Source organism: Eptatretus burgeri, chromosome 18, assembly GCF_056783735.1.
Source record: "Eptatretus burgeri isolate ZD-2024b chromosome 18, Ebu_testis_v1, whole genome shotgun sequence".
Taxonomy (NCBI): Eukaryota; Metazoa; Chordata; class Myxini; order Myxiniformes; family Myxinidae; genus Eptatretus; species Eptatretus burgeri.
This window is the reverse complement of record NC_140978.1, coordinates 36,900,002-36,923,500: the sequence shown is the minus strand read 5'-3', so window position 1 is coordinate 36,923,500 and position 23,499 is coordinate 36,900,002. Positions and strand designations below refer to the sequence as shown.

Here is a 23,499-nt window from a genome sequence, read left to right as displayed (position 1 = left end):
AGGGGGTCAAAGCAGTTACGGGGGGGATAAAAGGACGGTGTTCGTCAGCCAAAGGAGTAGTAAAGGTCGGAACGAGGCGAAGGAGTCGGAACAGAGAGTCAAGACTTCGCGGGCGGTGGAGCTGCTCGTCGAGTGCGTTGAAGTCGGAACGGAGGGGACGAGCTGTGGAGAGGCGGCGAGGGCGGACGAGGGGGTGCTCGCGTCGTGCAGGGAGCTGCACCCCTGGGAGGCCGGCAGCGCGACCTGGCCGAGGTGGAGACGCTCGTCGCGCACATAATAAAGATCCTCTATACCCCGAGCATCAGCAACCCCTCCTGTTTCCCCCCGCGCTGAGATAGTGCGACCAAGGGGGCCCCGTTCCCACCCCTGCCAGGCACTGTCCACGAGGCCCGCGGGTTGCGGGGCCATCGCCGCTCCGCGTCTCATCACCAGACGGGTAGGCCCGACCAGGTCTCGGCCCCAGGCCTACCTCATTCTTGAGGGTATTTCTTTTCCTTGGTTTTGGGTATGTGTTGTCGGCGCCGTCTGTGAAGTAGAATTGTATAAGTGTTGCCGTGTGCTCGGTAGTCGGTATTAGCTCTGCACTGTGTTTTCACTTTTATGTTTGCTTTTTGTGTAAATGGAATTGTGTTTTCTTTTTTTGTGTGCATTTGGTGGAATTGTATTTGTGTGCTTCCCGTGTGCCGAGAATAAACGTGCTTTATTGTTGAACTGTTCTCCCGCTTCGCTTTGTCTTTCCCCCCATTGAACCCCCATCTTGCTTCACGTAAAGGGTTGGTAGTGGGCTGAATACGCCCGATAATTAATCGAACCGTCGAGGTCGACGATAACACCGCTCGGTTATTCTGATAGTACGGAACGGGTCGCTTAAGTGGCCCGTGTCCGAAGTCGACCTGCGGCGAGGTGCGATCGCCCGGTCTACCCTCCGCGTGGGTACTTAGGTAGTTCGAATTTGGCGAGCAACCCTATCCCACCCGGCTGCTGATTGGCTCGATCGCGGTGTGACCGAAAGGTCCACCCGTGACTGGTTCCCGGCGTTAGTCCGAGAGGGTCACGACTGGATTGTCCGTCCGGTGGGCGACGTGCCGCGATTCGAGTTACGTGGCCGTTCGCACGCCGGCGGGCGCGAAGACCGCAACACTGGTGTCAGGTCGTGCGATACAAATTCATCGCCCTCCTCGCGGCACTGGTATCGGAGAACAGGAGAACGGGCTCTCCTGTCTCCGGCTAAATTTACGGGAATCGGTCCAGGGGTGAGAGAAGCGACCCCCGATTCCCTCCAAATTACGAGCGAGCAAATTAACCCTTCACGAGAAGCAAGATGGCGTCTCAAGGCGAGCGGGAGCCGGGGGTATTAGAAATGTATATGTGTAATAATGTAGAGTCCATGGTCCAGGATGGAATCCCCGAGCAGGAAATGTTGATTGTGCAGGAACACGGACTCGCCCAACTGAACCCAGGGCCCGAGGTGGGTGCGGCAGCGGCCGCGGTGTATGACACCTCCCCCCCCCTCTCCACCAAGACCCTTCCCCAACCCTTGCCGAAACGGCTCAGCTGAGTGCATCCAACATGGCCCAGCTATGCGCCATGCTGGCGGCAATGAACGAAAAGATGGATGCGAATACACAAAAAATGGATGCAAACACAAATGAAATGAAAAACGAAATGAACAAGCAAATAAACGGAATGGAAGCAAACATGAAGGAAGAAATGAAAGAGCTACGGGGTGAGACGCAGAACATGGGCCGATGCCTGCAGGCGGGCATGAAGGCCGTGAGCAGGGAACTTAAAATGGCGACTCCACGTGTCGGAACAAACGAGCTGGAAGGGGGTGCAACGGCTGACAGGCCCGCGGTGGAGGCGGGTGAAAAAATAATTCGTGGAACGTGTTGGGCGAGGGTCGTGACGATGACCGAAAGGGAAAAATTAAATGGGGAGACCAAAACGTGTGAGACGAGACACGAGGTGACGACAACAGAAATAATAGTGGAGACAAGGGAGGTAAAGGGTGAAGAGTTGGCAGTGACGGTAGCCGGGAAGGGAACGACAGAGGAGAGACTGCACGGTGAGGACGGGGTAAGTGACGCACACACACACACGGAGGTAGTGGAGGATAATGGGGGTGAGCTCGCGGAGCGTGTTGGGACCCGGTGCGAGCAGCTGGATGACCTCCTCCAGGAACAAGGGGAGGGAGTATGCCCCCTTGAGGCGAGTCACGACCAGGTGAGTTCGGTCGTGTTTTGCGAGGTTGAGGGGACGAGTGCTGTGGACGGGTGCACGGAGAGCTTGGGGGGTGTAGAGGCCCCGGAGACCCTTGTGGGGACACGAATCCCCAGTGTGGTTGTCCCTGTGTGTGTGGTGCAAGGCGTGAGTGCGTCCCCGTGTGTGGAAGCGACCCCGTGTGTGAGTGGTGTGGTGGCGATGGTGCTGGAGTGCGTGCTTCCCAGCACGCCGTGTTTGGATGAGGCACCGTGTGTGGATGAGGAACCGTGTGTGGAAGAGGCCGTGTGTGTGAGTGAAACGGCCAGTATGAGTGAGGTACCGCGGGTGAGTGCCCCCGCGTGTATGAGTGAGGCACGGTGTGTGGATGAGGCACAGCGGTTGAGTGCCCTCGCGTACGTGGGTGAGGCACCGCGGGTGAGTGCCCCCGCGCGAGTGAATGGAGCACCACGTGTGAGTAGTATGGTTTGTGTGAGTAGTGAGGCACGCGTGAGTGAACGGCCGTGTGCAAGGTCGTTGTGTGCCAGGGAGACCGTGTGTGTGAGAGAGCGGTATGAGAGGGAGATGTCGGTTGGCATGCGGGAGCACGCAGCCGCGTCTCCCCGTGTGAATGTGATGGTGTGGACTGTGTGCGTCGTGACACGCAGGTATGCGTGTGTGGAATGGCGACGGAGACGGCGACAGAGGAGAGAAAGCCGAGTAGCGGCTGTAGCTATTTCGTGGACCGTGCCGGGTTCACCCAGCAGTGAGCACGCGGTTCGTGCTGTGCAACGCACGAGACCGCCACGTGCTCGCTTGCGAGAGTGAAGTCCCGGTCCGGAAACGCACGCGGTGGATTTGCCGATCCCGCGGACGGACAAAGTTTAGGCAGGACTACGGATTTGGACCGGACGGGTTCTCCACGCGATCGTGTGTGTTAAGCTCCAACGGGCAAAGCACATGTGTTCGCGTGGGGAACCCCTCGAGAAGTGGGGCTTGTGTTTTTTCTTTGCGCACGGTGACGTCATGGCTGCACGTGTGGTTGGAATCCGGCAGGAGGGGTATCTCTGCCGGATGGTCCCGTCCAAGGAGGGACGAGGAACACGTGCAGCTGCATGACGTCACGGGCAGGTGCAAAGTGCGCGAGCTCTGAGTTGCCGCGCAGGTGCTGCGCATGAAAAAAAAAAAAAGCAAGCCTCACTTTCGGGTGTACAGGATTCCTGGGCAAGGGGTGAAAGACCCCCTTACCTGGGCACAGGATGGAAAACTAGTTAGGGGGAAGGGTTAGCTTAGTTAGACCGACTTCATGGGGCAGGGGTAAGTCCTCATGGAGTCCGTGGAATGATTTAGGTAGAGGGATTTAGTGAGCTTTAGGTTGGGAAATAAAATGAATTTTTTGAGTTAGGAGACAGAGACAGACTGGTGAGTGTGTAGAGGGGACGTAGTTTAGCTACGTAGTGTTAAAAGGAACGTGCTGTAGTTTAAGGGACGACGTGGGAGCACGAGTTAGTTAGGGGATGTAGTTAGGAGGATGGCAGAGTTCAGTGGTGTGTGTGTTGAAGAGTTGTTGGTGAGTGAATTGGAAGCGTGTACATGTTGAGTGAGGTGGAAGCATGTGCTTGGTGAGTGAGTGAGGCCAGCGGGTCTGTGTGTATGGAGCGAATGGGGAATGCATGGTGTGATGAGTGATTGGGGGGAGGAGTGACTCCCGCCCAAGGGACCCCGGGGTCAGAGTAAAGTGAGTTAGCTGGGTTAGTCAAATTGAAAAATGGAGGTCGTTTTGTTGTTGGTGGGAAAGTAGGCTCGAGACCCATTTGGAGGGGTGCAGGAGCCCTGTTGACGGGCTTGGGAGCGTGGCTGCGAAAGGTGAGTATCGCTGAGTGGGTACCCCGGGCACCAGGCTAGTCGGCCGCGGTAGGCCAAGGGCCCATGGGGGCCCGGATAGAGTAGTGGACATCGGGGCGCCTGCTTGGTGCGGGGGCCCGGGCGCCATTAGCCGCGTGGGCAGTGCAGTGGGCACGGGTGACCCTCGGAAAGGGGCCCGGGAGGCCGGCCTGCCACGTGTGCGTTTCAGGGGAGGTGCCATGGGGGGCACTCCCCGGTGTTAGGGAGCTGGTAGGCTCGGAGGCAGTGTAGTGCCCGGGGGTGCCATAGCGGGAGATTCGGCAGAGGGTCGTGCCTGCCAAAGGGAGCCACGTGTCCCAGCCAGGAGACCGTGTGAGGGCACGGAGAGAAAATTGGGGGGCGAGGCCCGAAATTGTAAGGACACCAACACAGGCGACGGGAATCTGGGTTTATAGAACCAATAGTTTAAGCGAGAGGCGCTTGTTGAAAGCCCCGGGGTAGTTTAACAGTTAAATGGATAGGGTAGATTAGGAGATGTACCCCTCCGCACCATCCATCCCCTCGCTGTCGTTGTGGGCCGCTGGACCCACTTGGTGTTAAGATTGCCGAACTCTGGGGAGGCCATTCTGAGGCTTCGTTGGGCCTCAGCACAGGACGCTAGCTCTCCCTTGTTCCCCTCCGGGAAGGGAACGTAGGGGTTGGGAGTAGGCTAGGTGACAGAATAGGTTAGCCGAACAAAGACGATAAAGGGGGTTAGGGGACGATTTATAGTGGGGGAGTAAAAATAAAAACAACAAAAAAATAAGTGGGGGCTAAATTGGTTTTTCACAAATTAAGGGAGTGGGTATGTACAGTGACAGGCAAAGGCGATAGGTTGGGAGGGAGACAGGTAGGTAGGTCCGAGCCCGCCCTCCAAGTGGCCAGCACCACCGCACTCCCTCCACCAACCTCCACTGAACGGCAAGAGCTGGCCAACTTCATCGGCTGGCCGTGTTTTGCTTCAAGGCGGAGGCCGACCAACTTCATCGGCAGCTGTGTGCTGCAAGGCCTGTGCCGGCCAGTTCATCTGCTGGCTGTTTTTCTTCGAGGCCTGTGCCGGCCTGGTTCTGCGGGCTGAGTTTGCCTGCAGCGGCCTTCTTCTGCGGGCTGTGTTTGCCTGCTACCTTTGCCATGCCATGCCCACTGCCCACGTTCACCAGCCCCGTTCAATTTTTGCTTTGCCCCCCCCTGTTCATTTCCATGTGCGCCAGGATCAAGGCAACAGTTTGCAAGCTGCAAGAACTGCCCTGTTGGCAGCTACAACACGGGCCTGCAGTGGCGGCCCGTGCACCGTGTTTGTGTCCATGCATCCATTCGTTGTGTTCATTGCGTGTGCCACTTGAGCTGGCACGGAGACTGCGTTGTGCAGCCCAAGCACCGTTGTGGTTCACTGAGTTCAGTTCAAAAGGGAAGGCCTTGGACTGCGTGTGAGCAGCCAGCCACGTTCCCTGTCACCTGCATTGTTTGAGCCAGAGACTGCATGCGGGCAGCCTGGCTCCCTGCTAACTGCTTTTCTTTTGCAGAGTTCAGTGATCCTGGGCCATGGTTTAGTGTAAGATTTGTAAGTTAAGGTAAGATGTACTGTACATATGAGTGCGCCCCCGGCATGTTTGTCTTAGCGCCGGCAATTTTATTTAAGTCGTCCGTATGAGTGAGTTTGTTTAGATAGTTACGCAGCCCTCAGGTTATTTATTTTGGGGACACGAATACCATGAATGTCGCACTCAGGGATCCGTAGGTAAAATGTACTAGGGGAAAACTACACATGATGGCACACGAAAATTTGATGACTCGGGACGAGTCTGTAAAAAAGGAAGGGGGTAGTGTTGTGGTTACCAGATTCGCAAACCACCATTCAGGTCCCTTAGGTGAGGTATCTCGGTAAGTGCATGTGTAGTTAGGCCCAAACCCGTTGTCTAGTGGGAATACATGTCATTTATACGTGCTGCGACTCTTCAGGATAGCCGTTTTTCTTTTACTATCTTTATTTTGGACCAATCGCCACCATCACAACCACAACATCAACCACCAACCACAACGCCGCTTCACCACAACCGCCATGACCTTTACCGTCACAACTCGCCACCATCGCATCACCGTCATCTCGCGCCACTCATGGGCACCGATGCTGGACTCGTGTAGGGCGCACGTTGAACAGCGTGTACAAAATCACGGATTTTGTGCTTCAAAAACGGATCCAAAACGACACACGCCCACTTTTTGCCGTCCAATCGGTGAGCGAGGGGGGAGTGGGCCCCGCCCCCAGGGCGATCGATATATGCAAATTTGTGGATCAAAAAGCCTTCACGCCCACTTTTTCTCGGGCCAATGGGGAGCGAGTTGAAAGGTCAAAGGGAGGGGGTCAAAGGCGAAGTTACGGGGGGGGATAAAAGGACGGTGTTCGTCAGCCAAAGGAGTAGTAAAGGTCGGAACGAGGCGAAGGAGTCGGAACAGAGAGTCAAGACTTCGCGGGCGGTGGAGCTGCTCGTCGTGTGCGTTGAAGTCGGAACGGAGGGGACGAGCTGTGGAGAGGCGGCGAGGGCGGACGAGGGGGTGCTCGCGTCGTGCAGGGAGCTGCACCCCTGGGAGGCCGGCAGCGCGACCTGGCCGAGGTGGAGACGCTCGTCGCGCACATAATAAAGATCCTCTATACCCCGAGCATCAGCAACCCCCTCCTGTTTCCCCCCGCGCTGAGATAGTGCGACCAAGGGGGCCCCGTTCCCACCCCCCTGCCAGGCACTGTCCACGAGGCCCGCGGGTTGCGGGGCCATCGCCGCTCCGCGTCTCATCACCAGACGGGTAGGCCCGACCAGGTCTCGGCCCCAGGCCTACCTCATTCTTGAGGGTATTTCTTTTCCTTGGTTTTGGGTATGTGTTGTCGGCGCCGTCTGTGAAGTAGAATTGTATAAGTGTTGCCGTGTGCTCGGTAGTCGGTATTAGCTCTGCACTGTGTTTTCACTTTTATGTTTGCTTTTTGTGTAAATGGAATTGTGTTTTCTTTTTTTGTGTGCATTTGGTGGAATTGTATTTGTGTGCTTCCCGTGTGCCGAGAATAAACGTGCTTTATTGTTGAACTGTTCTCCCGCTTCGCTTCGTCTTTTCCCCATTGAACCCCCATCTTGCTTCACGTAAAGGGTTGGTAGTGGGCTGAATACGCCCGATAATTAATCGAACCGTCGAGGTCGACGATAACACCGCTCGGTTATTCTGATAGTACGGAACGGGTCGCTTAAGTGGCCCGTGTCCGAAGTCGACCTGCGGCGAGGTGCGATCGCCCGGTCTACCCTCCTCGTGGGTACTTAGGTAGTTCGAATTTGGCGAGCAACCCTATCCCACGCGGGGGCTGATTGGCTCGATCGCGGTGTGACCGAAAGGTCCACCCGTGACTGGTTCCCGGCGTTAGTCCGAGAGGGTCACGACTGGATTGTCCGTCCGGTGGGCGACGTGCCGCGATTCGAGTTACGTGGCCGTCGCACGCCGGCGGGCGCGAAGACCGCAACAATATATATATATGTGTGAATGAAGGGTTTTACGGTGGCCGGAGTGCAAATCCTGCCACCAACCTCCTCATAAAAAGTAACCCAACTGCAGGAGGACGTCCGCAGACACAGTTGGGCACTAGATATGGATGGCCGTTGGCTCACAATGAGCTCCTCCGCCCTTTGACAGGTTTTGTTTTTAATCCTGCTGTGTGTCCATATCCAAACACCCTCCTCACCAGAAAACCTGGTGGGGGAGACGGTTTAGTCGCTCAAAAGACCTAAGATTAAAATCCCATTTACTATGCAGTTCATGTGATGATGCATTGATGTCTCATAATGTCCATATCCTGCAAAGCGATATCAGTATCCAAAACATCCAAACTCTTTCTTCCTCATATTAGTGGGGCAACTTAGCATAACAATTGTGCATTTTGTGAGGAAAGCACCAAATTTGGCACACTCGTAGCCTAACATATTATGAACAGATTTGGATATTGGGCCATCTCAAATTCAGCCGTTGATGGCTGTGGCAGCCATTTTCCAAAATGGCCGCAAGTGGTTACTATAATTTCACTCTAACATTGGTTTGAACATTTATTAAAAAGCTGAATTAAGAAAAACATAACCTGTAGCCACCTCAAGTTTAAAGATAGGCACCATTTTGCAAAATGGCTGCTAATTATTTGTTGTACCGGATGACTATCTCACTCAGAAATTGGTTGTTGAGAATGGTGGCAAACTAATCAAGGGCTGCGTCTAATTGATATGAATACCAACATCGCTTATGTAAAGTCAGTGGTTGTTGAGCATGGTTGCAAACGAATCATGGGCTGCGTCTCATTCATATGAATACCGACATCTCACTCATAGAAATTGATCGAGAGATGTCTGATTTAAATGTTCTGAATCAGTGACACAGTCTGCTCTGTTGATATTCTCTCAATTTTGTGAGCACTCTCCCTCACACACACAAAGCTGTGCATTCAAGTGTGGCCTTTTTGCACTTGCAATGCTTCAGACAGCTCTTCTTGCACTTGCACGATACTAGCTCATAGCAGGTGTGGGCTGCTTTGGGTAGCTTCGTCCAGTGTGGCTCGTACACCCCCTCGTCATTCTTGACCCAGCCCCAGCTGGATGGAGGAGGCAGCTCTGGCGTTGGTAGCAGTGTTTGACCCCACACATGGCCTCCTTGGTAGGCAGCCCTCTTCACATGCTCCTCCAGAGCTGCCTTGGTTGGCGGGATCAGCTGCACGTTGTTCTTCTTCGCGAAGAGTTTCTTCCGGACCTTGTCAATGTCGTTGCACGTGCTGGTTCTGTCATAGAGCAATATGACGAACCTCTCGATGGTGTGCATGACATCGTCTGGTATGCCACTTGGTGCAGAGGATAGCTTCAGCAGTGCGGCTGTAAGTTCTGTCAGAACGGTCCAGATTGTCCAAGCAGTCTTCTTACCATGTCCAGAAAAGCTAGATACAGTGTCACACCCAGTCAGAGCATGAAACATTGGGAGTGCCTGTGCCTTCTCTGGTCCTAGGCCAGCTGCTATTTCGTGGGCTGCCAGGTACCGAAAACTCTTCCCAGTGCCAAATGCTAGCCACAGTTCATCTTCTGGTTGCAGTCCCTGGGCCACTGACACAGCCAACACCACAACATCGGTGTCAACTGTCTTGATCAGTATCTTGTGGTGACCATGGTTGGCTGCATGGGATGCATGCAACAGCATTCGACTGTCAGCTTCTTCGTGGCTGCATGGGGCGAGCAAGGCCAAGTCTAGCAGCGGTGGCTTGCTCAGGACTGCCTCTCCATCAGTGATAACCAGCTGCTTGTCATCCTGGTCAAACCACCTGAAGATAGCTTCTGATAGGAACTTGAACAGCTCGGTCTTGTTGGTGTCCACTCGGAGGAAGTTCTGCCAGTTTCGAGGTATTCATTCCCAATACGACCAAATTCATCCATATTTAGGTTACTTCGAGCCGATGTGCTGAGATGTGTTGCGATTGACTGTAAAAGTCAATAAAAACGCAGTTTCAGAAAATGGAAGGGTTACTCAACAAACTGACGAAAACAAATTAGCTTAGCCATGAAAATGGAAACTAGAATGGAAAACTACTTACAAATGGTTTGTCATTGCCGTCAATCGAACGAAGATAACCCGAAAACTAACGAGTTATCATGGTAAAGATATCTCGCCAACATGCCGGTACGAAGAGAGAACTTCCTCACTCAGTAGCAAACTGGAACTGGCGCCGTGAAGGCAGAACGGAAATACATGCAGAACCTCGTAACCCGGTAATCCGTGACTGAGATAATCCTATGACCAAACTGCACCCCGCAAACCAAACTCAACTTGATGAACTACGGTTAACAATGGGATAGCATAGAGAACTCTATGGGCACAGAACAAAATAACAATGAATCGAGTCAACAAGTGTAAGCTGGCAACTCAACCGTGCGCGATTCCGGGGTCAATATGCACGCACACCACTTCTACTACCATGTGCCAAGCCAATAGTGCTATGAATGTTTATCATTGGTTTTCATTCAGAATCTGTGTCTTAATAAGACTAATTAGTCCACTTTAACTTTTTTTTTCTCAACCAAATCAAATTGTTACTTTCTTTGACCATTATTGGACCTTTATTAGTAAATAAACTTTCACTATCAACCTGCATTCCTCTCCAGTAAAGCAGATGTGTCATAACAGTAACCACTGGTGGCCATTTTGAAAAATGGCTGCCACAGCCATCAGCGGCTGAATTTGAGATGGCCCAATATCCAAATCTGTTCAAAATATGATAGGCTACTAGTCTGCCAAATTTGGTGCTTTCCTCACAAAATGCACAATTGTTATTATATGCTATATTTAGCTAAGTTGCCCCACCATATGTGGCGACTTCAATTGTCATCATGCCAGTTGGCTCGGTGTTGGTACCTCTCTCACCTGTCATGGCACCTCAGCAAAAGCTTTCTGCGACTCATTGGGACTGACTCAATCGGTCAACTTCCCGACCCGGATCTTAACCAATGGTACTCCATCTCTTCTGGATCTGATTTTGACAAATTTCCCTGACAGTATCTGCTGCTCTTCCTCCGCTCCAATCGCTTCTTTTGACCACGTCCTTGTCAAAGTAGACAGCTCTCTGGCTATTATCAGAGAGCCACCTCACGGCCGTGGAGTCTGGCATTTCACTCAAGCCGACTAGCAGGGTCTCCAAGCAGCCATCAAACCTATAGACTGGTCTCCCATCACTACTTTCTCCAACATCAACTCATCCTGGGAATTCTTTCAAAGAAACTTGCTCTCCCTCATGCACAGATTTATCCCCTCTCGTCATCAGTTGTCCTACCCTTTCTCCCGCCCTTGGTTCACTGAAGCTTGTGGTGAGGCATTTGTCCTGAAACAACTTGCCTTTGCCTCATGGAAAGCAAACCCAACTGAGGGTAATCTCAGTTCCTTCCATAAAGCTCGGAACAAGTGTGTATCTCCCCTCAGGAGAGCCAGAAAACAACATCTTTCTAATCTCAAGTCTGAACTCTCAAACCTCTCTCCCTCCTCAAAATCTTGGTGGCGTCTAATCAAATCTGTTTCTGGTGTATGTTCCCCGTCCACCCCCTCCCTTACCTCAAATGGCCACACTGCTGATGCCGCACATGAAAAAGCTGAATGCCTAAACTCGGTGTTTGCAGCTAAATCTTGTGTCTAAAACCAATTACTTTCTCTACCCACCTTACCCAGTCGCACCCAACTGTCCCTTGACTCTGTGTCGTTTTCTCCTGACAAGGTGGAGAGCTTGCTGTCAAACCTTGACTCAGATTCTGCAACCGGTCTAGACGGCATCAGCCCACGTGTCCACAAAGCCTGCTCTTCTGTTCTTGCTCACCCTCTCATTTGCTCAAGGTCATCTGCCATCTGCTTGGAAATCAGCAAACATCACTGCCCTGCATAAAAAGGTGCAAAAACAGATCCCTGCAACTACAGACCAATCAGCCTTCTCCCAATCATCAGCAAGGTTATGGAATCTATCATCGCTTCAGACATTAAATCCTTCCTCTTCTCCAATGGCTTGATTTCCGATCATCAATTTGGTTTCAGACCAGGTCACTCTACCCTGGATATGCTGCTTCTGCTCTTCCAACAATGGATGGAGGTCCTCAATGCTAGACAGTAAATGTGAGCCGTATCCCTGGACATATCATGTGCTTTTGACACGGTCTGGCACCCTGCCCTGCTCACCAAACTCTCTTCCTATGGTATCTAAGGCCATCTCCACTCATGGCTCGCTGACCTCCTCTCCTGTAGCAGTCAACGTGTGGCCATAAATGGAGTTTTTTCATCCCCTCTTCCTGTCCAGGCTGGAGTTCCTCAAGGTAGCGTTCTGGGCCCTGTTCTTTTTCTGGTTTTCATCAATGATCTCTCCGACTCTGGAAAATCCTCTATATCTCTTTGCTGATGACTCCACCTTCTGCCGTACTATCGGTCATCCCTCAGACCGGCAAGCAGCAGCTTCTTCACTCACTGTAGATCTGGATAAAATCACAAACTGGTCCAACACGTGGAACATGTCTTTTAATCCGGACAAATCTCACACTCTCACTATGTCTCTTCAAAAGGAGCGTTTAGAACCCCCCCCCCCTGCACTTTCTCAACAATCCTCTGGATGAAGTCCTTTCTTTCAAGCTTCTGGGTCTCACTATCTGCCATGACCTTCCCTGGGAAAGCCACATTTCAAACCTCGCCACCAAAGTCAGTCGCCGACTGGGAATCCTCCATCATGCAAAGTCCTTCCTCGGCCCACCTGAGCTCCTGACCACTTGCAAAGCTTTTGTCCGCAGCCTGATGGAGTACTGCTCTCCCCTCTGGGCTGGTGCTCCTGCCTCCCTTTCTTGGCTTCACGCTGTAGAAACCGAGGCATTTCAGATCATTGGCATCTCCCACAATGAGGCTGAGTCTTTGGGCCTCTCACTCAATCACCGCAGGTTGGTCGGTGGTCTTTCTGTCTTCCACCGTCTCCTCTCCAGCCTCGCCCCCCCGCCCTCTCTGTGATTTGTCCCCACCACATTTCCACAGGGCGCTCAAGGTCCGCCAACAACCCCCTTCTGGTAAAATACCAAAATCATGAATCACTGCTCACCTTCACTCTTTCATTCCTCTTTTTTCCCACCTTTGGAATAAACTCCCTCACTCTATTCATTCCCATTCTTCCCTCCAGTCCTTCAAAACAGCTGTTCACCACCACCTCTTATCATCCCCCATCCAAATCCTCCATCTTTTCTACCCCTGATAATCCACCCAAGCCCACCTCCTTCAAATTTCCTGCTTTCCTTCCTGAAAGTCCCTGTAATGTCCATCTTCTGTTCCCCATGTTCCCCATCCCATCCCTCTCCCTTCCACAGATCTCCTAATGTCTCTGTTCCCAACTGTTTTGTCCTTCCCACTCCCTCACCTCTTGTCTCATGCCCCCCTTGCTGTGCGTTGTGTGTTAGCTCTCACACGAGCATCGACAAGGTATACAAAAAAAAAAGAAAGTACAAGCTCCTCCATGAGCCTAAGGTCAATGTAGATAAATCAAAAGCTCAAAGGCTTGCTGAAGGACTCAAAAGTTGTCGGTACATGGTTTCAGTATGTGAACGCACCACTCACAGCACTCTCGGTACATGGAAACTCCAGATACCAAACCGTGGGCCTTTTGAGAACTCTCGGTGCAAGTTGCTTGAGGGCGTTTGGCATTAATAAAACAGAGCGGAAAAATTGAGGAGCGATAGGGAGGGTGACTGTTGAGCAAGAAGATAACAGACACAACTTAAATTAATTAAAAGCTTTAATAAAAATGAGAGTTCCCTTATACAAGAAACTTCAACACAGGAGGAAGTCATTCGACCCACCAAACCTGCACTATGGTTATGCTCAGTCTATCCTTTTTGAAGTGTCACATTCGGAAGGAGCATGTACTTAAAAAAAAGTCTTTGGTGTGACTCGACCCTTGGCCGGGATGCGAATCGCAGACCTCCCAGATTCAGATGGGTTTGATTAAATAATTAATCTGTGAGGGCTAAGGAGTAAATAAAAATGCCAATTATAAAAGATTAAATGAGTGAAAGTCACAAAGTTGTGTGTGCCTTTGGCTCACTTTTGCCCAGTGATGATCCATCCGGAGTTGTTCCACCTTCTCCCACTTTTTGTGCGTTTCTTCTAGAACCTTCTCCACCTCTGCCTCGGTTGGCTTGGAAAGACGACGTCCAAACACAATAAAGGTGTGACTTTCTCGAAAATATCACAAAGTTAACTCATAGTGCAATTTGTAGATAACAGATGCAAGAATGTAAATGTTGTACAGCAACGATTATTTGAATCAGGCATAAGGATCAATAAATAATGCATTGATGTCACCATGGTTCCATCAGGTTTTGGACACGTGGCCGTCATAGCATCGTCTCCCAGGTGGTCCCGACAAAGAGCGCACTGGCAAGTGAAGTGGTATTGAAAACTCAGAGCCTCGTTGCGCTCCTTGCTTGGTCGCCCAACTTCTATGTAGGACACAGTGAGTTCTTCACCAGGAGACAATGCCTGCACTGCTCGCACTTCGATACTGCATGGACCCAAAGAAAACACAGCGCGACATAAGCAAGCACAAACAGCAGCGGATGCATATTTCTGTGCATGGTATCCATTGGCAAAAGGTGCTGTATAAAAACAATTATTATTATTTGTGCACATTACAAACCACAGAAGACTTGTGGTGTGGTGGTTTCCCACAGGGCAGGTGTATGTGTTTCGTGCTGTAGTAAGGTAAGGTATTATATAGTTTATCATTTCTTGCTTTTAGCTATGGCCGCCAGATAGCTCTGTGAGGAAAAATAAGGCCTATTGTGCAAGTCCTTCCTTCTGGTACATAGCCTCTACCCTCACCAAGACTTCCAGACTACCTCCTCGTTGTACACCATGGTAACAGTGCTCTTGAGGGTACTGGCTAAATGTCTGGAGGATCTCGGAGTAATTTGGTACCCAAGAGGTGTTGTGTACATGGTCCTCCAGTGCAAGGACATTCTTTTGCACTCACCAACCCAACTAGGGCAGGTGGAGTTCTTTAGCCTTGGTAGGCAGTCCACCTTAAGGCCCTGTCACACCTTGACGATTTAGCCAGCGTATGCCTGACGTATGAAAAATTTGGCTAAAACGCTGGCACATGTCGAATACATTATGGGTAAGTTTGTATACGTTAAGAGCACGCTGGCATACGTAGTAGTACGCCGAGCTGTTAGACAAATTTTACATGCTTGAAATTTTTCGACGTATGCCAGCGTATGACTCACACGTTCTGCATAACGCTGGCCATAAGTTGTTGGCATGTTACGCGATCCTTGACACGCGTCGACACACGTTACTTGTAAGTTACTCATAAGTCGAAACACGTCGAGGTAATGTTTAGCGTACCCGAAACATTTCTAACCTATGAGTAACGTGTTGTAGGCACGTTCCGCGATCGTTGACACACGTCCACACGTTACTTGTAAGTTACTCATAAGTTGAAACATGTCAAGGTAATGGTTAGCGTCAGTGTTCCAGACTCCCTGGTTTTTTTTTTTTTCTTTCTTATTTTCTTCGGTATGACGGTGATGTTGACACTTCGATTTCTAGTGCGGTTATAATATATTATAATTAATAGGCTGCCGCTCAACGATTTAAATCATAACCGCACTAGAAATCGAAGTGTCAACATCACCGTCATACCGAAGAAAGAAAAAAAACAAAAAAAACAGGGAGTCTGGAACACTGACGCCAACCTCGACGTGTTTCGACTTATGAGTAACATACAAGTAACGTGTGTCAACGATCGCGTAACGTGCCTACAACTTATGGCCAGCGTATGCGGAACGTGTGTCGTACGTCGAGAAATTTTCAACATGCTGAAAATTTCTCGACGTACTCGGCGAATGACGATGTATGCCAGCGTACTACGACGTATGCCAGCGTGCTCTTAACGTATACAAAACTTACCCATAATGTATTCGACGTGTGCCAGCTTGGTTCGGCAAATTTTTCATACGTCGGCATACGCTGGCTATAATGTCAAAGTGTGACAGTGGCTTCACACTTTGATGTCTAGTGCGGTTGTGATTTGAATCGTCGAGCCGCAGCCTATGAATAGCCTACGCCACGTGATCGTCGGCGATACGCTGCCGCGCGTGCTATGCATAAGTTAGACTATCGTTGGGCATAGGTTGTGAACGCCAACAACACACTCAGCATTCATTGGTATAATTTATCTATATGTGATTGAAACGTTCTGTGTACGTTACTAATACGTTATGCATACGTCCTACACGTTATTATATGCCCAAAACTTAAAAATAAACCAATGTCACCCCCAGGGTGACCAGTATCTTGCCAAAATGTGAACATGAGTGACTTATTTATTCGATTAAAGTTACTCAAAAAATAAGGGTTTCGTCGACCTTGATGCTTGACCTTTTTGTGACCTTGACCTTTATATTTTCGTACGGTTTATAGTATCTCTCCAGGACTGTTGTACATGAAATATCAAGAGATTTTGATGAGAACTGAAGAAATAAAATTTTCATGAAAAATCCGTTTTTTCGTCATGACGTCATAGCGTCAAACTTTTGACAGATCTGGAAAGGACTTATCAAGCGCTTTCATATCAGGTATTACTCGATATGGTATCTAAGATTTCAAAATTTGACCTTGGGGTCAAAAACTTTCGACCTCCAGCGCTAACCATGAAGGTCAAGGCTGATCGCCACCAAAAATTAATCAGCTGAGCGCCAGACCATGAACTATATTCCCATGAAGTTTGAAGACGATCCGATCAAAATTACTCAAAAAATAAGGGTTTCGTCGACTCCCCTGATTTGCGACAGTGACCTTGACCTTGAAAATTTTATGCGCTGAAAGGGACCTCTATAGGACTCTGATATGCGAAGTTACAAAAATTTCCAATGATAACTGTGCTCTGCAGAGTGATCGATACGTGATTACAGACAAAAAAAAAAACATACAAGCTGACGAACATATCTTGCAAAAACTTCGTTTTGGCAAGATAAAAACATCAATAGTTCAGCGTACGCCAACGTTTTACATACATTTTGAGACCTTGACATACGCTGGCTAAAACGTCAAGGTGTGACAGCCCCTTTGGAGAAGGAAACTCTGATTGCAATTCCCCCTGCTGCCTTGTCGGGTATGTCTCTTTAGACAACGGCGAGGTGCACAGCTGATACTGTGGTGGCATCAGGAAGGGCATCTGGCCACAAAAAAACATGCCTCAAACATGCCTTTTGGCGAAATGGGGACCTGAGTTTGTGCTTCCACATCTGGGTTAGTTGACAATCCATCGTCTTCTGTGGAGTGGTAAGAACTGCAATTGCATGGTTGAGAACCCACAACCTCTGGGGTTCTCAACCTTGCATGCCACTGATGTGGATTTTTTAAGCCCACCTTGTTGTGATCGTTGTCCTCCTGAAGGATTCTAACCGGCCGATTGTGGAATCCTATTTGACTTCAAACAGAGTTTAACGCTTGTCCGATTTGATTATAAAATCCTACAAAAACCCTATCGACACTGATAAAACTGATGTCCACACAAGTCCTTCCTTGTGAAACAATTTATTTCCTAATTATACACCATACACTTCTCACCCTTGTACAATGAACTTAAAAAATCCCCATTTGTTTGCAATATTATTCTTACTTTAGTTAACAGTTAGACCAACCCGATTCAATTCACTTCTACATTACATCAGAGAGTTTTATTCTAACTTGGTACTTGGTCAGTTCCAAGGAGTACGAGCCACTGAGAAACTATACTTCCTCACGTGCTCGTACTCAGAAAATGTGCCTTTCAAAACATTTTATACTTCCATGAGAGAGAGGTTGGGGGATATTCACCCAGACTGTAGACGTGTCTTTTAGACATAAAGCCACTTCGTACATTTTCTAAGCAAAGGTTCATTTATCAACTCGGTCACTCTGCTCCAGAACAACACATTTCTTATCATTTAGGGCAAAAGTCTTTTGGCCAGAAATGACAGCCAATTCAATTTGCAGCATAAAAGTTACATTTCTGAAACTCCATTTGTTACAATTTAAAATACATTAATATAAATTTTTCCCCCACACCACCTAACCTTGTGGTGAGGACAATGGGGATATTCGTCCACCATCGTGTCCAGTTATCATCTATATATTAGATCAGAATACATAGCCTTCTTTACATTCTTCAGTCACTACATACAAAAATAAGTCGGACAACTGATAGTGAGCTTCCTCATTCACAAAAATGCCAAGGACCATTACACGGTGGACAAAAGCACAATTTTTTTTAACCAAAGCTTTGCCCATGTATAAGGATCAAAAAGAGGGTAAGCTCCAAAAAATCTGATGACAAGAAGTGTATTTAATGATGTCACAATAGACTAACAAGATATTAGAGCAAATTAATGTATAAAATAAGGTTGTGAAGTACTGTGCCGAGATTTTGAGTCATTAATTTAATATTACAAGAAATAAAACAGGTAATTGATATATAAGCATTTTTAAGCTGACTAACTTGGTTGCAGTGATGTCATTACTCAAATGCGATGATGTCATTACTCATTACTCAAAAAAAACACAACAAAAAAAAAACATTTCAATGTCAAAATACACTTAACAGCCTAGTTCTAACGAATTGATTTTTTTTTAATACATATATGATTGTGAAATAATTAGCTTATGACGTCAGATATTACACTTCCCATCATCATTATTTTTGGAGCTTACTTTTTTTTCTCGAAGGTATATGGAGATGCTTTGGTGAAAAAAAAATTGTGCTTTTGTCCGTGTAACGATATTTTCACTGTGGTACCCCCATTATGAACTGAATTTATCGAGGAACCATTGAAGCAAAGTTATATGAAGGCCTGCTTTGGGCAAACTTACCAAGCTTCTGTGTTGGATTTGGAATCACTAGCTTCCACCCTGAAATATCAAGAAAGGGTTTAATTAGCTTGGCAGCAAATTAAGGAGGTAGATAAATATATAGATAGATAACAGGAAAGCCAGCACTGGAGAGAAAATTGGATGCATGCGGTGATGAACGATTGCGTCAGCGGCCGATGGTGTGGTGTGCATCGTACTGCCTTGGGGAAAACACAGCAGAACAGCTCGGCCAGCATGCGTGGTTGAGCAGGCACAGGTTGAGGAAAAGCCCAACTCCGACTGGCACGAGGCCACCCTGGTCACTCAGCGTGAAGCAGTTGCAGTTGATCTATCAAGGGGAAGGAGAGGGCCGGGAGACAATTTCGGATGAAGTGGAAAAGCCAGAATATCTCTCACACACAAGGAAACGAAACAACGTAAAGCTCCAACTCATCGAGTCTATCAGTTCACCTTCAAATACAAATATGTTTGTTTCCATGAAATGCATAAACAGCAAATGATATGAATTTTTTTTTTAATCTTGTTTGATTGTTCAGCTTAAGCTGGCTTGAGATTGGTGCCTTTTATGATTCAAAGCTGTCAGTCTGAGTCAGCAGTCCATAATAGTAGTCTCATGTCTTCAGGAACGTTGGGGTGGTTGGTAGTTTGAAGACCACTCCAGATTGAACCTTACCAGACCAAGGACATGTTTGAGGAGGTCGGTGGATAACTGTACGTCTCCGGAAAGCAGGAATTTTGTGAGGCTTTGTACATCCGCATCCAACAACTGCTTCTGCTCTTCACTGAAGCTCTCAATGTGGGTCTCCAACTCCCGAACTCCAACGAGTGCCCCAGGGGGCGGCGCATCACCCTCTTGATGCATACGACGCAGGATGCGCGCGGCCAGCCTGTAGGAGGTGATTGTCGAGAGGAGCGGAAAATAAGTACTGGGTAAATAAGGAGGAAAACAAAGAAGGTAAGAGAACGAGGTGGAAAAGGCAAGAAAGGAAAATGTGTAAAGGGAGGGGGTGGGTTTTATAATTGACATTCTATTGGCAATAAATCAGCATAGCTGCAATTTTACAAATTTAAAACACTTGTGTTGTGCCTTCTCTTCACGAGCATGGTCAGAACCTACTTGCAGAGATCATCATCATCATCATCATCATCATCATCATCATCATCATCATGTACCATGACCGACACAGGGTTGGTGCTGCTGAAGCAGCTACGAAACTACAATCCTGGTCAGGTCACCACTCTGACTCAGAAATTTTGGATTTGGCCAGGGTGCCGATGATCGCTCACCTACTCTTCGCTCAGGACACCGTGTGATCTTTAACGTACACCAACTAATGTCAGCAGATGGGACGCCAAGTTCAACATCTATCCGAGGGACAGCACACACATTAATGAATTGTGTGTGCCTGCCTGTAAAACACCGGGATAACAGTCGATAGCTGGGCTGAGATTCAAACCCAGGCGAGACAACTCAGAGACGAATCTGCATTCCTCTATGGTTTCGGCCATCCTGTCAGCCTTGTGGAGACATTAATCATCTTAATGTATTGCATATTCCCCATTAGTTCTCAGCATTCTCGAGCAGGTACCTGAGTTTTAACCAAAGCTGAACTGCACCAGAAACCTCTTCAACGTTTGGCTTCTGGAGCATCAACTTTGCAAACCACTGCATCTGTGGTTCGATAAACAAATCTTTTAGAAGACTCTCTTTTAAGGTCACAATCTCCATATTAATTTGGTCATGATGCAATTACATGAGGTGAAATGAAATCTTAAACTATACTTGGCCCGATCCCAACAAAGTGGCAATACCGTGCTGACGTCCATTAACAGTTCTTTTTTAATGCTTCCTCATGACCTTCAAGCACTCTTTGATGGAGAAGTTAGATGTTATTATATATCTTCAATAACTTTTCTGTGAGAAAGTTAAAGCATTATGGGATTATTTATTTATTTATTGGGTCTGCAGGGATACAAGGGTAACTAGAAGGGCACTCGGTAGAGCGCGTACCTCCGCCAGGCAATGCCTGATCCACGAGAACATATCAGGCCCAATACATGTTTGAGATATCGTGCTATATATCGGTTTATCCCTATCTCTCTATGGTGAAGAATCGCTTAAAAAATTCTAGTAGTTGGATCCGGATAATCACCAAAATTGAATCAATTCTTTGTCACACAGCTAATGTGTCCACCAAGTTTCGTCCGAATCCGTCCACAACTTTTTGAGATATAATGCCATATATCGTTTTTGGCTCAATCCCTCAATGGTGAAGAATCACTGAAAAAATTCTCGTAGCTGGATCCGGATCTTCACTAAAATCTAAACAGTTTGTCCTCGTCACACACCCAACCTGTCCACAAATTTTCATCTACATCCATCCACAACTTTTTGAGATATCCTGCACACAAACAAACAAGAAGACGACGTCATGCAGAGCACGATACGTGCAAAATCCATAAAACAAATTTGACCTCAAAAATAATTGGTGGTTGAATTCAATAACCAAATATGCAACTCTTCTTCAAATTTCAACTCAATCGGATGAAAATTGACACTTTTAGAAATTCGGCCTATGTTGACCTCAAAAATAAAATAATTGGTGGTTGAATTCAGTGACCTGAAATATAAATCCTCTTCAAATTTCAAGTCAATCAGAGGAAAATTGAGGATTTTAGAAATCTCATGGAAGTTGTTGACCTTTGGCCTGTGTTAACCTTTTGACCTCAAAAACAATACGCTTCTTCCATATGACAACGCTACCATGTGGTGAAGTTTCGTGAAGATCGGTTTAAAATTGTGACGTGTAGGCACCAAACAGACAGACAGACAGAATAATAAAATCGACTGACCAATATTCTTGAAAAATCTTCGATTTTGCAAGTAACAAATGAACAAACATATAGAAAGGGGTGAAAACATAACCTACTTCACCTTCGGTGGCGGAGGTAAATATGGCTTCGAGCATCATGGAAAAACGGAATAACAGTGGGTAAATGGTTAAAAAAACAAATTTGCGGAAAAGGAAAACAGTCGGACAAGATTGCAGTTGAAAGGTGAGAAAAGGGTCTCATCAGGTGCAGCGAAGCTCACAAGTTGGAATGGTAGAGGCCATGAGGTGGTGCAAGCAGCAGATTTGAGATCCTGGAGGGAAAAGCTGAAGACAACAAACTCTGGAAGACGGTTCCGCAGGCTATAGTCACAGAGAAGAGGGGGAGGCATGAATGAAGGTGACCGTTGAGACTTGGAGAGGGTTAACGAGGAAAGTGCTTCTGGAAGAATGTTTGCAACGTGGAGTGGCAGAGGTTGGACATAGATGAGAGAGCAGGAGGAACAAGACCTGTATTGAGCCAATAGGAAAAAAGTGAAAGACCACCAACCTATCTGGCGTGAGCAAGGAGCAGACCCCGAGACTCGAGTCTCCCGTCTCAGAGATGAGGCAACTTGAACATAAATTACGTGCAGAACAGGGACACAAGGAGACAAAGGACGTACCGGCACAGCACATGGAATTTTTAAGCCAAGCATTCCAGCATGAGCTTGGGCTCATGGGGGAACACAGAACAAGCCATTTTGGTTAAAAAAATAGCTGGCAAGTAGTGAGATGGATTGATCAAGTAGTTGTGGTCGCACTAACCTCACGTTGCCTGTCGGTGTCGTCCCATCGAGGCTCTGCAGGGCTGCACACTCTGCCCTGTGCTGGGCCCAACCAGCAGCCTGACAGTCGCGGTCACAGAAATGGGCGACGTGGCAGGCGGCACAGCGGCGCAGGGAAGGTGCTCGACGGAAGCATGTGGTGCAGACATTCTTCAGCTCACTGCAAGAAAAGAATGGCTTTGAGAGGTACGATAAGGCCCGGTCGTGTGTGGTGAAAATCCGGCCTTACTGCTGATGAACATTCTTGCACCGATACACCGTACAACACACATAAAGTGACATTCAATGATAAATGTATGTGTTAAGGTCACTAATGAATTCAGTACCTTTTCATGGAATCTAAATACCAGTCAAAACCCACCCCAGACTCTCCCTCCTAGCCCCCCAACCCCAGCACAGATGTTAGTTCTTCTTTGTGCAGTTTCCAGCCATTGGCACACATTTTGCTCAATGGTGGGTGTTTCATGATGCCAGTGGAGTAAAGTCATGTTTTTTTTAAACCTTGAACACCATTTTCAGAAGCCCCCCCCAACCCCTCCTTTCACCCTCAGTTATGAAACCCATTTTGCACAATTGTTAAAAACCTACTTCAAGATAGCCTGTTACTCCTTGTTTTTATGAAGAGGATAAAATGCTCACCCATCGAACACCGCGGCAGCATACGCAGGCACTGCAAGTACCAGATCTCCAATACCGTAAGGGACAGTGGTTCGAAGGCCGCGACCCTTTTCCTCACAGCTAAATACTTCCAGTCCAGGGCAAGACATGGTTCATTCAAAAGTTTGTTCCACACCACTCCCTCCTGTATCGTCTGCCTTTGTAGCCTTGCACCTAATAAACTCAACTCCTCAGACTCTAACCCCCAAACCCCATCCCACCCCCCAACAAATTCCCTGCAAGAATTCCCTCCAACCCCCATTTCCATTCCAAACCTTACTCGGTTTCAACCTCCCCAAATTTTCTCCAGAAACATCATGGTTATCCTTTGTCACAGAATCAAGGCACTCTGATCTTATGGTCAAGCATGGTCATTGTGTCAAATTAATATAATAACAAGTGGATAGTCATTAAAAACCCAACTAAAACATACACAGCCCCTACCACGTGCCTCCTTTATCTGTCCCCACTGGTTTCTGGCTAAATCGAGAGCCCGGCTGTCACTGCCCGTCTCATGCACCTAAAGAGTGGAAGCAGATGAAGACAAGTCAATGACGTTCAGGCTTTCAATTATTCTAAAGATCTTACTTATATTCCCATAACAGCTTCTATTATTTAATTTGATGTACCGTTACTCGACACAGAGCGTTGGTGCTACCGAAGCAGTTTCTTAGCAAGGG

General features: G+C 48.2%; 1 protein-coding gene across 2 annotated transcripts in view; it reads right to left on the bottom strand.

Annotated features, from left to right (window-relative positions):
• SMYD1 (SET and MYND domain containing 1) overlaps positions 1 to 23,020 on the bottom strand; it is a 53,446-nt gene extending 30,426 nt beyond the window's left edge. For both annotated transcript variants that reach the window (XM_085863786.1, XM_085863787.1), the window contains exons 1-7: positions 22,802 to 23,020; positions 22,143 to 22,322; positions 19,178 to 19,391; positions 18,702 to 18,832; positions 18,505 to 18,543; positions 13,954 to 14,152; positions 13,694 to 13,786 (exon numbers count right to left, since the gene is read on the bottom strand). In XM_085863786.1, coding sequence (XP_085719912.1) covers positions 13,694 to 13,786; positions 13,954 to 14,152; positions 18,505 to 18,543; positions 18,702 to 18,832; positions 19,178 to 19,391; positions 22,143 to 22,322; positions 22,802 to 22,929 — 984 coding nt within the window. In that variant the 5' untranslated portion in view covers positions 22,930 to 23,020. The remainder of the gene's footprint in view (positions 1 to 13,693; positions 13,787 to 13,953; positions 14,153 to 18,504; positions 18,544 to 18,701; positions 18,833 to 19,177; positions 19,392 to 22,142; positions 22,323 to 22,801) is intronic.
• Positions 23,021 to 23,499: the final 479 nt, after the last annotated feature.